This window comes from Sinohyriopsis cumingii, chromosome 5 (assembly GCF_028554795.1).
Source record: "Sinohyriopsis cumingii isolate HCF-2022 chromosome 5, ASM2855479v2, whole genome shotgun sequence".
In the NCBI taxonomy this organism is placed as follows: Eukaryota; Metazoa; Mollusca; class Bivalvia; order Unionida; family Unionidae; genus Sinohyriopsis; species Sinohyriopsis cumingii.
The window spans coordinates 17398407-17412767 of record NC_142965.1 but is presented as its reverse complement, the minus strand read 5'-3'; the positions used below and the strand labels follow the sequence as shown (position 1 = coordinate 17412767).

Here is a 14361-nt window from a genome sequence, read left to right as displayed (position 1 = left end):
GTCTTAAGTCATAATATGTGGTTGATTGAAATTCATGCCGTATTATGGTGTTAATTTTAGAACTCATAAAGGCAGGGTTCATGCTGATTTTTCAAAACCATGCCCAGAAAATCATCCAAATGCACTAAAATTATGCATGATAATTTTAGGTTCTAATTTAATGTCTTTGTTAAATCCAGCTTAGAAAATTCACTCCTTTTTTTCCAGATGGAGGTGGCAATTTTTCTCCATAATGTTTATGTTTTAGATGAGAAATTTGTATTTAATAATTACTTTTTATTTTAATATGTGAAAATACTGTATACATTTTGATAGATACTCCTAATATTTACAGGCAGATCACAATTTGGAGAGACAAATTTGGGATACAGTTGAAAGACAGCATGGTATTGAAACTCAAGGTAACATAATTTGATGGGTAGAAATTATACACTGTAGTGTCATTTTCTTTATGACTAAGAAAATTCAAATTTTTCTTTGAGCTTGATAATTGTTTTAAAAAAAATAGGAGACCTCATTTCATCTTAATAAATTAAACAGTTAAGGTTTGCAATAAGATATTTATTGTGTATTTCATATATGGCATAATTTATGAGTTATTGTTTGCATAATTCAGTTTATGAAAAATTGCTGACTTTAGTTTTAATTTACCTGGCTGTCACATGTCTAACAATTGCTATTTTAAACTTCTGTTTAAGAAAAACACAGAACCAGTTTCAGCCAAACTTGGAAAAGAGCATTCTGGCATGAAGATCTTTCAGGCTTATACATTGTTATCATTTAGCCAGATTTGTGCATCAAGAGACTGCAGATTTTTAATTTGACCCCCAGTTCTGACATCAACATTTTTTTGGTACTCAATCTGACCCCTAGTTATGATACCAAAGTTTGTTTATTACTCATTCTGGCCCTCATTTCTGACACCAGTGTTTGTTTATTCGTCATAGTGTTTCCAAACTATAGGGAAATCTGGAAAATTCTGTAGGAATGAGGGAAGAGGTCTTAAATTTTGCAATTATTGATGAAATTCATGGGGGAAAAATGGTAATTTTTTGCACCACTTGATGACAGAAACAAATACATAATTGAGTCGTAAATGAACTGATTTTGAGCTAAATTTACTGAGTTCTAATTAGAATATTCGAAGGTTAAGGTTACAGTATGAATCATTTGGGTGCTTGAGGCTTGGCTGACTAAGAACCAGCATGCATTCATGCATAAAATGGGAGGCATGTTTACTTCTGGCAAGAAACTTGTCCCAAACATTTGCAAACAAGATCAATAGGTCATTCACTACCAAAGCTGTACAAAGTGTTTGGATGGAGCATCTACATTCAGCTGAATAGAAACATTCTTACCAAGGTGTTGTTGGAGTAGGAAAAAGACTTCTTCTAACTCATTTACAACATTGTCTTCAGAAAGAACCTCTGTAAGTGGGTCAGGGAGGGAGAAGATGACAAACTGCTGCCTGATTGCTGATCAAACTGACATGGAAAAACATTGATGGCAACCTTGCAACTAAAAAAACAACTTCAGACTTGACTGCCTAATCTATATAGGTCAAGCAGTCTTTGACTGAAGCAAGCTCCTGATGTACAATTTCTGGTGCAACTAGGTCAAGGGCTGCCATGGCAGAAAATTAGCCCTGTTGTACACAGACATTGACAGCCAATTGAAGTAGATTGATATCAGAACTACTTACAATCACAGGGACAAAGACACTGACATCTACAGTGCCAGCCATTTTACCTAGATCAACTTTTGCACAGGAAAGCCAACAAAAACATTGGTAGATATAAGGATGAGTGCTCAAAGCAGTCAGTCACCAAGTTTGTTGGATTCCACAGAACATGTTTTGGAAGGTTAGCAGAAAAGAGAGAACAATGCAAAGGGAGGATCATTGGCTTCCCCAGGTGCCACAGTATGGCCTATACAAAGAGAGCCTCTAAAACTCTGACACTACATGAATGCCATCTGCAGTGACTACAACCAAATGGAGCTAATCCACATCAATAAGATGAAAACTTTATCACAATAGATGGGAAAACAATAGGAGAGTACCGACACTATCACCTCACAACATGAGCTCTTGGCTGAGTATTAGGATGCATGTGGGCATTGGCTTAGGTACCTTCAGGCACAATCTGTAGTTCCTTGTAAACCCAGCTTTTGTGCAAGGCAGATATATGGCCATTCTGGGATGTCAAACCTGTCAGCCAGGACAAGCATCTTGAAAGACCACACTGGGTTGGTGGCATATCATGTCCCACATTCCAGTCCTCCAAGTACGTGTAGCTGGATATCTGAGCCAAGATGTTGCAGTTTAGGCTGTAACAAATGCATAGACCACATTGCTTTTTCATGAATGACATTAATAGGTCTCATGAATGTAGCCTTGCTGTTTTGGGTTGACACACCAGCTGGCAGCTGCTGAACCCAGTCAGTGCTATGACAAGCATCATCTCCTTGGCATGCTGGTGTCCGAGCAGTTTGAAGATATGTGCCAAAGTGTTGGCAACTTTGGATGACTCTTCTATGGCCAGAGGCATGGTCTCCTTGTAGTGACTGGCACTGGCAACATATGCCACAGTCAGTGCATACTTGTGATTGCGTTGACCAATCTTGTCATGTGGCAGAAACAAGAGATTGGCCTAGTAATCCTCATTAGTGGTTGGAACAGCAAAACATGGTCTAAACATTTGAATGGTGTTAGCAAGAAAATATGCCACATTGCCTGTGGAAAAATTTAAATTTTGGTAGAAGAAGCCAGTTTCTTTGCCACTGTCAAACCCTTCGGGTAACATTGCCTGTCCATAGTATATTGCCACAAACTATGCATGTATTTATTGTTTTCAGCTAGCAATAATGATCCAGCTATGTAATGCAAGCATTTCCTGTGCCCTGATTAGAAATATTTCTATACTATAAATACATCAATAATAAACCCCATGGCATAATATGTCAGCTTGTATTTTTTCCAATCAGCTGAGGGGTTTTAAAAGTTAGAGAGCTAGGATTTGTTGTTGAGTTGGGGCTGTGATCTGTTTTTCTGCAGGCTACCAGGTTGTGGTTGTGTATTGGCACGTTGATGTCATAAAACATTTTCTTAGTGAATCTGCTCATTGAGATATTCAGGATACTTATTGTGCCTGCATTGGTAATCGACCTGCATATTGTGGAGTTATTCCATCACCTTGTAATGTTTGAGGTGTGTGAGCTTGACCTTAGCCTTTTTTGGTTCAAATTTAGAGTAGAGATAGCTTGTGCCAGCAAAGGAAAAGACATTGATCACACACCTCCCCAACCATGATAGCTGAAGATGGCTGTGATGACATCAACAGGAATGATTCCTTGTTTAATTAGCCTGCCCCATCTCCAGAGGCTAAGGGCTGTGATGGTCATGGATTTAGCTTCAACTTCAAAGTTGAGGTTGCCAAGGTCTGTTGGTCTCAATCTGCACAGCCCAGAGTTCTTCCATCACCTTGTTGGCTTTAAGGCTGCAGAGTACCACTTCTTGGTTGAGGAGTTTCCTGCAATCCTCAGCATATGGGCCATAATCACTTTGCAGGATTATTCCACTTAAAATGGATCATGGTATTTGTCTAATAGATGCTGCAGGATATCGGATGCACATACTACTGGATTCGGTTGTTGTTGTATCCACACAGCTACCAGGTTTGGTTGCCATTGCACCCATACATATGCTGGCATGATGTAAATTTAATAAAACCACATCAGGTGTACTTTGGCACAATTAGGTTGGATTTTTGTTTTCACATTTGATGTGCTAGTAGGTCATCACACCCAGTGCAGGAGGCATCAGCACTGGCCCATAATGAAAAATTAATATAGGCAGCTGCATATGTTCTGTACCAGACCTGATCATGCCTCTTCCACTTGTTTGCAGCAGTTATTGTGCAGATGTGAAACTCTTCGGCTAAGCTTGTGGTTTATGGAACAGCAAAATAATGTTTTGGCCACTATCTGACCCCTCAGGCCTTACAATCTTGCTTGTTCAAGAGATCCTCTGCTGGTGTACTTGTACGAGGCAGACTGGGAGTAAAATTGATAGTTTCACTGGGGATGTCTATGATGGGCCTGTACACTGAATTTGTGAGCTGTTTTCTGCCCGCTGACAGCTCTTAAGCATGAGCTTTATGGTTGGTGGACCATATAATCCTATTTTCGCTCAGGAAACAACTAGCCAGGTGTTTGTGCATTTGTATGATCACTGCTTTTTCCAGTGTGGAAATGACATGAAGGGCCAGAGCAGGCTTTTCCACTGCTGGCTTTATTAGAACTTCCAGTTCATCGATTTCTATGACGTTATTTCAGAGGATATAAAAGACTTAATAAAATATTGCCTGCAATTTTCCTTTGATTGTACTGCCTTTAGTCAGGAGAATGACTTCATTCTTCACTTAGGAATGTACCACATTATCCACCAGAGAGTTGCCAAGGCAGAGGTTGTATGCTAATTCATTTCATTCTGCAGTTATCTATTTACCTAATGTTAATATGACTCAGGGTAATGTATTTGACACATAAAGAAAATTTGTTATAGTTTATTGTTATTATTTATCTCTATACGTGAGACTACTTCATATTGAAATTGAGCCTCTGACACCTTCCCACAAGTTAAAACTTCCTTGTTGATGTAGAAGCTTAAATCGAAGAATATGCAGCATGTGGGTAATCACGTTGTGGTGTCAAGGGGAGGTAATTGTAAAGTATCTTAGAAGATTTATTATCCATAGATTATATTTTAGCAATCTGTATTGTATAAAAACAGAAAAGACACCTTTTTATTTTAAATTTCAACTAGGATTTCTGGAAGTAGCAGAAGGTAATTGCTAAAGTTATTATGATATTTTAGGTATTTTTGAAGAAACATTACTTGCAAGATAATCTGCTTTCCATTTGTAAAATGTTGTTTGAACATTGTTGGTTCAGACCTTGTTAGACATGACAGGTATAAACCACCAAATTTTGTAGGTAGCTTTTGATACCTTGTGTAGATGATTTTCATTTCATTTTTAGTACTTTTTATGATAAGTTAATGGCTGACTTGACTGTCAGACCAAGTGAGCCTTCTATTACCATCCAGAATTTATCATACATCTGGCCAGAATTGCTATTTTCATCTTTGCAAAAATAAGCATTTCATCAGAATTTGGCAGGCAACATTCTGGTTTTGAAGGTCTTTAAAAATTTTTAAATTATACCTCCATTAAATATGGCCACTGTTTTTATTTAAGGCACGTGAGGTCAATAAAATTTGAGCAAATTTGCCTGAAAGCATCCTGTCATGAAGGGCTATCAGTTTTATACAAAAGATACCAATTCACCAGCAAATATGGATGCCATTACTAAAAATTGGATAGATATCTCAAAAATTTTCAACATAATTGGACCAAATTTGACATAAAGCACCTGTTTATGGATACATATGATGCCAATTTGCCATCAAATATGACTGATATGGCAACAGTTAGGCAGAACATGAAATGACTTCTCAGAAACTGTTGAACAGAATTTGACTAAGTTTGATAGCATCCTGGTACACCACTCCCTCGATAGCGCGTACCCGGATAACTTGCGATCCCGCTTATAACGCTGTGTCTGGCATGGCTCCCAATTTTTTTTCCAAAGAAAATATATTTTAAATATCTTTAAAATATACTGAACATGAAAAATTTATGATAAAAATTGGTAAATTAAATCTTGATACATGACTCATTTTATCATCAAAAACGGTGATTAATGGCCTTAAAGATAGAATCCATATTGTAAAATTTGCAAGTTCTAAATAAGATATCATGTATTATTTAAGTTTTTTTAATGATAAATAGTTGTCAATACACTGTAAATAGACAGTCTAGTGAAATATCGATCAATGAAAACTTCTGGTAAATGCTAGCAGGTGGCAACAGAGAATGAAATAAACACCAATTAAATGTCTTGCTGAGTGAAAGTCACGATCTAATCCTTTAATTCCGTTTCACTGTAAACATTATAATCGCAATATATTCTGTTCTATGAAAACATTAAAAGAGTCTATCGACCATCACATCGAAACCCGTGAGTACTTCTGTGAGAACCTAATTACATGCCGGCTTTGTTTTGATTAACAACTTGGGGAAGTGTTTGTTACATTAAAAAATCAATTAAAAGAGACCTGTGTTCTTTCATCACTTTGAATATGTTTTCTGTATCAAATCAAGCAAAGGAGGTACAATGAAAAAATCCAAAGGCATGCAAATCTGAGCATAAGTTCTTGTGGTCACTACCATTATCAAAATTCATTTTATTTGACCAATCAAAAATGATTTCACATTTTATGTATTTAGCATCATTAAAGTATATATTACCAATCAGTAATGTGTCTTAATCATTTGTAAATGTAACTATGGAGAGTAAAGGAATCAAGCAAAAGGCATACTCAGTGACTGAAAAGCTGTGCATCATAGATAGGGTTCATAATGGTGAAACGAGAGCCAAAGTTTGCATTGAACTAAAAATTGTTGAGTCGACACTTCGAGGTTAGCTAAATGATGAGCAGAAACTTCGGGATTACTTACATGATGTTGATTCAGATGATGGGATTAAACGAAAACATGCAAGGACTGCACAAGATACCAAATTAGATGATGCAGTGTACACATGGTTCAAACAAGGTGTTCCATCTCTGGAACAATTCTCAAGGCCCAAGCAAAGAAAATGGCAAAACTTCATGGATAATGAATCTCATTTTAGGGCAAGCCATGGATGGCTTTGGAGAGTCCATTGCTGACATGGAATTAAACAAAATTCGTTGGCAGGAGAGATACGCTCAGCAAATCAGGAAGCCGCATGTAATTATCAAAACCAGCTCAGAGAGATAATCATGTGAACAATACACAGAAGACCAAATCTTTTAATATTGCCATACGGTGGCTGGAGACCCAAAATGTTGACTATGCAAAGATTGTACAGTTGAGAAATCTGGGGGCTTTTGCTCGGTGGCTGAGAAATCAAGGAGTAACACACAAAAAATTTTACAGATTTTTTCAAAATGTGAAGTTGTCAAGCAATCACAAACAACAAGTATTCCAAGTACTAAACTGGGTCAAGCAAAGAGCACAATATAGGGTAGGACAGGTGTGTTTATCAACATGTGTAGCTTTCATTTTGACATGACATTCAATCCGGATTGTACTGGATTACATTTTTTGGTTGATCTCATCCAAAAGTGTCCACTTATTTTGACATTGATTTTGTCGTATGTACTTTTCTAGTAATGTAAATAATGGCCTTCCAAAGGAATATGGATGTATGAGGATCCAAATAACGTGAATAATAGCCATTCAAAGATATATGGAATCCTATCTTAAAAAATGAGATCCATTACTGAAATAATTGGTGTTGAATGCATGCATGACCTGTGTGACCTTTACTATAGATGTTAACAGGTGAGCAGACATTTCCAACCAAATTTTGTCTGCTGTTGATCTTCATGGACAAATACATTTTTAGGCTAAAGTTTTGTTAGCATGATCACAAAAAAACATAGCCTGACATATTCGTCTGGAATTTTTGAGACTTCTAATCTACACATATTTAGATGACGTACCCTCACCTGACCCTCTTTTTCCAAGTTTATAACTTGTCTGTGTTGGGGGCATGTTTTTTTTTACCAGCACAAGTAAAGTTCGACAAAACTTAATTTATGCATTTATAGCAGAAAGACTTACAAGTTACAGTTTTCGGTTTTTTACCTGTGGGCCAATGTTTGGTGGGCGAGGGGGGTGTGTGTGAAGGTGGTGGGGAAAAGTAAATATTCTAAACTGATAGACTATATTGAAAGTTTGGTAATATGTCAAAAAGCACAAATTTTGTAATTGCAGATTGAAAGGTGAGATATTGTTATACTTTAGCTGAAGGTTTATAGTATTTAACTAGATGTCAGTACATTGAGGGTTTATGGTATTTGACTTAATGTAAGTACATTAATGAAGGTTTTTGTTTTTCGACTATATATAAGACCTTCAGATGATGATTTATGATATTTAGCAAGATGTACGCATTTTAATGTGCATTTATGGTATTTAACTAGATGTTTTTAGTATTTTAATGATGGTTTATGATATTTAGCTAGATGTAAGTACTTCGATGTGGGGTTTATGATATTTAGCTAGATATAAGTATTTTAATGAGGGTTTATGGTGTTAACTAGATGTCAGTACTTAAGATGAGGGTTTATGGTATTTAACTAGATATTGACAATACTTCAGATGAGGGTTTTGGGATTAACTAGATATTGACAATACTTCAGATGAGGGTTTATGGTATTAAGTAGATACTGACAATACTTAAGATGAGGGTTTATGGTATTAACTAGATATTGACAATACTTCAGATGAGGGTTTTGGTATTAACTAGATAATGGCAATACTTAAGATGAGGGTTTATGGTATTAACTAGATAATGGCAATACTTAAGATGAGGGTTTATGGTATTAACTAGATATTGACAATACTTCAGATGAGGGTTTTGGTATTAACTAGATAATGGCAATACTTAAGATGAGGGTTTATGGTATTAACTAGATATTGACAATACTTCAGATGAGGGTTTTGGTATTAACTAGATATTGACAATACTTCAGATGAGGGTTTATGGTATTAAGTAGATACTGACAATACTTCAGATGAGGGTTTTGGTATTAACTAGATAATGGCAATACTTCAGATGAGGGTTTATGGTATATAGCTAGATACTGTCGATACTTCAGATGAGGGTTTATGATATTTAAATAGATGTTGTCATTACTTCAAATGAGGGTTTATGGTATATAGCTAGACATTGCCAATACCTAAGATGAGGGTTTATGGTGTTAACTAGATGTCTGAGTACTTTAGATGAAGGTTTATGGTATTTAGCTAGATATTGACAATACTTCAGATGTGGGTTTATGGTATTAAGTAGATATTGTCAGTACTTCAGATGAGGGTTTATGGTATGTAGCTAGATATTGTCAATACTTAAGATGAGGGTTTATGGTATTTAAATAGATGTTGTCATTACTTCAAATGAGGGATTATGGTACTTAAAAAGATGTTGTCATTACTTCAGATGAGGGTTTTGAAGCAGAAATAGAACACCTAAGCCGTTTAGTGGCAGACTTAATGAAAGAGAGAAAGCAATGCTGGAATGAAGAACTGCCATTTGAGGTCCGCAAGCAGATATGGTAAGTAGCTGATGATTGCATGCTGTAGATTGGAAAATATTTGGAAGGAGTTTTCTTGCAAAGATTAAAATTTGCAACCAAATGACCGCAGATTTCGCTTTGTAATCATGGTATCTTTGTGTCATTAAATTTGATGAAAACACTCAAATACACGAGAGCCCTGACCTCTGTGTTTGACAGATGTTGAATTTAGTCACCAGTGGTGCCCTGTTAATAAATTTTAATAAAAATTTTGTTGCTTGCAGCATAATTTTAAGTGATTGGTAGTGGGAATCAGATTTCTGATAAAGACTGGAGAATCCTCAAACCATTAAATTCCATTTTAATTTATAATTAAAAGAGACAAGACTGTTCTTGAAATCATCAATACAGTAATGTAGAGCTCTTCAAAATTTACTTTGGCATGTGAATTCGAAGTGGGGTATATTAATAGATTAATACTCTGATGCACTTAGTTTATAGTTAGGTGATTGCTCCAATGGCCTAGTGGATAGAGCGTCTACCTAGGATGCGGGAGGTTGCAGGTTCAAACCTCGGTTAAGTCATACCAAAGATTTGTCAAAATGGTACTAACAGGTCCCTTGCTAGGTGCTCAAAATTAATAGGTTATTGTTAGGACTGGTCAACCTGGTGTCAGAATAATGTGACTGGGTGGAACATCATGCTACATGTCTGTGGCATGATGCCCCAGTGCTAGACATCACTATAAACTGCCACACTGCAGACATCATAGCGATATGACTGAAAAATTGTTAAAGCATATGATGTTAAGAATCCAAGTCACACATTCACATATATGTTTGGGAGTGCAAGGGAAAGGGTCTGTTAGATGTAAATATGCCAGCATGCGGATGTGACTAATCAGATCTCTACCATCCTTTATGAAGATATGACAGTGACCAGGAGTCATGTTCTGGTGACCTATGTTATTACCATAATTGCTAATTTCATGAGTCAGTCAGATAAAGTCTTATATTTTCATGTTTGGGAGACTGAGTAGTATGGCTGAAGAGCATCAGTGTGATTAACTTTAAAATTTCTGAAAACTACATTTCCGTTGGCTAATTCAAAGGTCACAAGAACATGATCTCTAAGTGGTCAAAGTCAGATCTTCATGTAGGAGATCAGAGATATGAATTTAATCAGCTTGGAAAATGACAGACGGTGAACATCAAAACAAATCTATGACTGTCCTGAAAATAAAGCTGTATATAAAGTATGGAAGTATTTTGGTTTTATTAATACTAATTTGGTTCTGCAACCAGAGAAGAAATTTGCATTCAGAGGTTTATTAAATAAGTTTGCATTATGTTGCTGCATAATCAGTTTTATAGGAACTTCTGTTCTTGCATTTCCCTTTCCTATATTTTCATACTGGTAGATTTCATTCTGAATGTCGTGGTCAAGTGAAATTAATTTTTACTGGTTAGTTGAATACTGCTGAAGGTCAGTTGTGAAACATCAACCAGTTCTTAACACTATTAGTCACATGCTGCAATTGTATGTTAAATGAGGCATGCATGATAGTATCCTATGCAAAATGAATGGGTATGTAAACATGTCAGATAAATGAATATTGATTAAATGGAATCAGGTTTAACAAATGTAGTTTGGGCTGCGATGAACTCCAGTCAGGAAATAGTCAAAACTGTGTACAGTTTTTAATTATTGTTGTATTCACAATCAGTCTGACATCGGTAATGTGTGAGTTTATGCCTGAAATATCTTATTAATCTTTCAACAGTTTAGGAAGTTTAAAAGAAATTTCTTTTTATCATCATGCAGTAGTGGAAAATGCTGTTTAATAATGATGCTTGTATATAGTTTTATGAAAACTAATTTCTACATTCATATTCACTATGGATGTGAATAATGGCAGTGTTTTTCTATGTATGCCCCACAGTGTGCACATGGAGAGTCTTTTCTCAGTTTTTATATTTCTTCACAGTTTTTGTACTTAGAATATTCATTAGTCATGAAAATGAATACAGTAGAAGACTTGAAAAACGAATGGACTGACAAACTTGACTGAGACACTTTCCCAAAAGAGTGGGAAGCATTCTGATTGGTTGGCTTTTCAAAATCATTTATAACAAGAGGAATGTATACTATTTATATGATTTACATCTTGTCCAGTTCCATTGAAAAAAACAACAATGGGAACAATATTCTTCTGTCAAGAACTGGTTCAGCTAAAGACATCCATTTTTTTATAGAGGGTATAATGAAGAATTTGAAGTTAGTAATGACAGTGCAAATGTATATACATGCAACAAGGATTTGTAAAAATAATTATTATTATAATAATTATAATTTTTTCATTTGTGATTCCTCCACAACTTAAGAAGTGATATCAATAGTTAGTCCTGTCCATCCATTCCAGTAAGCACTTAAGCTTAATTGCACAAGAACCACTTAACATTAGCAAATGAATTTCCTTAGGCATATTTCATTTGAAATATTGATTATCTGATTTTGATTTTGACACCACTTGAGCAATCATTGCCTTGTATTATCTTTTTATAGTATGGGAATTAGCACAATCATGTGAAAGTTGCTTATCATGAGAAATTATATTGCCTAGTAATTTTATAAAACATGATTATTTGATTATATTTTTATTTGCACGTAAATGTTCTTTTATGTTTCATCATTTTTGTAGGTACCATTTTTAAAGTTTTGTTTTCTGGGGGGAAACTTTCATTCATAAAATATTTCCGAACTTTTAGCTTTGTAAATTAAAAGTGTGTGATCTCTTTATTTACTTATAATGGCCTGATTAGATTTTTGTGTCAGACAAAACATTGTAGCAAGTGCTCTTGATTTTGGGGACATTATGGATTTGGACTACAACATTTTTGTGCTTGTTTCAGAAGCTTGAAATATTTCCTCTTGTAAAAAGTGCTGAATACATTCGTCAAAATGTGCTGAGAAATCAATGTATTTCAATAAGTACCATTCTAGCATTCAGTGTGATCAAGGTCTTTAAGATTTAATAAAAAAAGAAATAGTGAGAAAAAGGTTAGAAAGATATACTAATTTTGATAATTTTAATAGACTATTATTGAATATTTTTTCCTTATTCCAGCTACCTATTCCAACAGGAAAACAAAGCTCTGCATTCCTATCTTCGTATATTAACTGCAGAAATGGAGGAGTCAGAAGTCACACTAAATCAGTTGCAAGAAAGTCAAGAATAAGCATAACAAGTCAAGCATTCAGCTGTATGGGAATCACAAAGAAAACACAGTATTTCAAAATATATTGGTAGAAGTAAGGTCCTACAAAGATAAGAGTTAAATTTCACTATATAATTTTACAACAGTTTGAAATACATAATAGTACTTTCCATAGGTGTTATCAGTGAAGCATATTCAGAACACAGGACAAAGGTTATATATTACTAAAGAATTTAAATGAATTGATTTACATGGGAAAGGTTATAATTTATTTGTACATTTTTGAAAGTCCCAATAATTCCAGGTTGCAGTCATAATTTGTTTGTTTCCCAGAGTTGTTTGTTAAAAAATAAATTTGTTTTGAATAATGTTGTAGTTTGAAGTTTTAATTTGCCTGAAAATGGCTACAGTGAGATTGACACAGTCCTTGAAAATCCAAGTGTAGAAAACAGGAGATCTTTATTTTCATTTTCCCAGATAATTCTAAATCAGATAAATAAATAAACAAATCAATGAATAAACAAATAAATTGTTTTAGTAATGAGGATTTTGTTGTTACAGACTTTAATTTATCCATTGACATGTCATGTTCTCATGCATAAGTTTTTCCCTAACAGTAGCATGACTAGTTACACTACACCAAAAATGTCATTTCTTCATTTGTGTGAATACAGCTAGACACATTGACATTTTTTTCCTCACTTACTGTCATTGATCAGGTTAGAGTTATCCATAGCCATCTTGATGTGTTTAGGATTAACAGTGAAGTTTGAAACCATATGATGGATTGCATGGGTTTTCCTCTGAAACAAATATCTTTCCTCAGATGATAATGATTGTAGTATGTTAAGGTAAACAGCATTATTTAAAAACTAATAGTCATCATTTTTTATTAGTATTGTGTAACAGTTGCTTTGTAGAATCTTTAGTGGTCATTGACCATTTCCAGAATCAAAAGAGCACATTTGGTGTGGAGTATTGATTATATATTGTATAAGTATTGTCCTCGTTTAGGTTATCGTCATTGATCCAGCTTAAAAAATATTTAGATTTTTGTCTCTCCAGATAATAAGTGACACTAAAGAAAATTGCAAATTTTGCCAAATATTGTCCAGAAAACTAACACCACTATTGTCACAATCAAATGAAGCCAGCAAGTTTGACATTTAGATTGCTAAGCCAGGTTGCGTTATATTCTTGTTTGCCATTATAAAACACATGTAAGACTAATGTTTCAACATTTATTTACCAAATTAAATAAGAATTCTAGTTGCATTTCTGATGTTTCTTTTTCATTGTAAAACTAAGTCTGTTTGTTTTGTACATGTATGGCCATTGATGATAAGTCTGGGTGGTAACTTTGTCTATGAACATGACCCATTGCTTTTCTAACATTGATATTGTTTTATATGATAATGATTGTCTTTGACAACTGAATATATCACCACAATAATATAATCAATAGAAGCCATGTATAGAAAAAAACAAAACTAACTTTTGTACACAGATGCCCTCTGTATCTATGTTAACCTTTCAAACATAATACCATACACAAAATACCAATGTTGTTTGTATTATTCAACAAGATCATAAAATAAATGTACATGTTGTTCTGTCCCAAAGTTATATTCCACACCAGGTTACTGTGTCCCATTCACCTTAATCCATCCTATACATTAAATAAGCACTGACTGTTAAATATCTTTTTTAGCAATCACTGATCCTAGCTTGGATTGTGCACCATGACAAAACACTAATTTCACTACTAAACGAAAGCTTACATATGATTGTGAAACAGGACTGTCTCTGCTTTGACCAGCTTGTATAATCAGGCTTAGGAGCAGTGTTCACACTTGAAAGAAGATCTGGATTGTCCAATTGCTCAATATGCCAGCGATCTAAAGGTCAGTTTGTGGTAGAGGCTTGTGATGAATAGGGATTGAAAATCAGGAT

General features: G+C 34.8%; 1 protein-coding gene across 1 annotated transcript in view; it reads left to right on the top strand.

The window, feature by feature from the left end:
• Window positions 1–12776, top strand: part of LOC149798720 (uncharacterized) — a 33587-nt gene extending 20811 nt beyond the window's left edge. Inside the window, exons 7-9 of the mRNA XM_089956973.1 lie at window positions 335–401; window positions 9115–9229; window positions 12318–12776. Of these exons, the coding sequence (XP_089813099.1) occupies window positions 335–401; window positions 9115–9229; window positions 12318–12429 (294 nt within the window). The 3' untranslated portion in view covers window positions 12430–12776. The remainder of the gene's footprint in view (window positions 1–334; window positions 402–9114; window positions 9230–12317) is intronic.
• Window positions 12777–14361: the final 1585 nt, after the last annotated feature.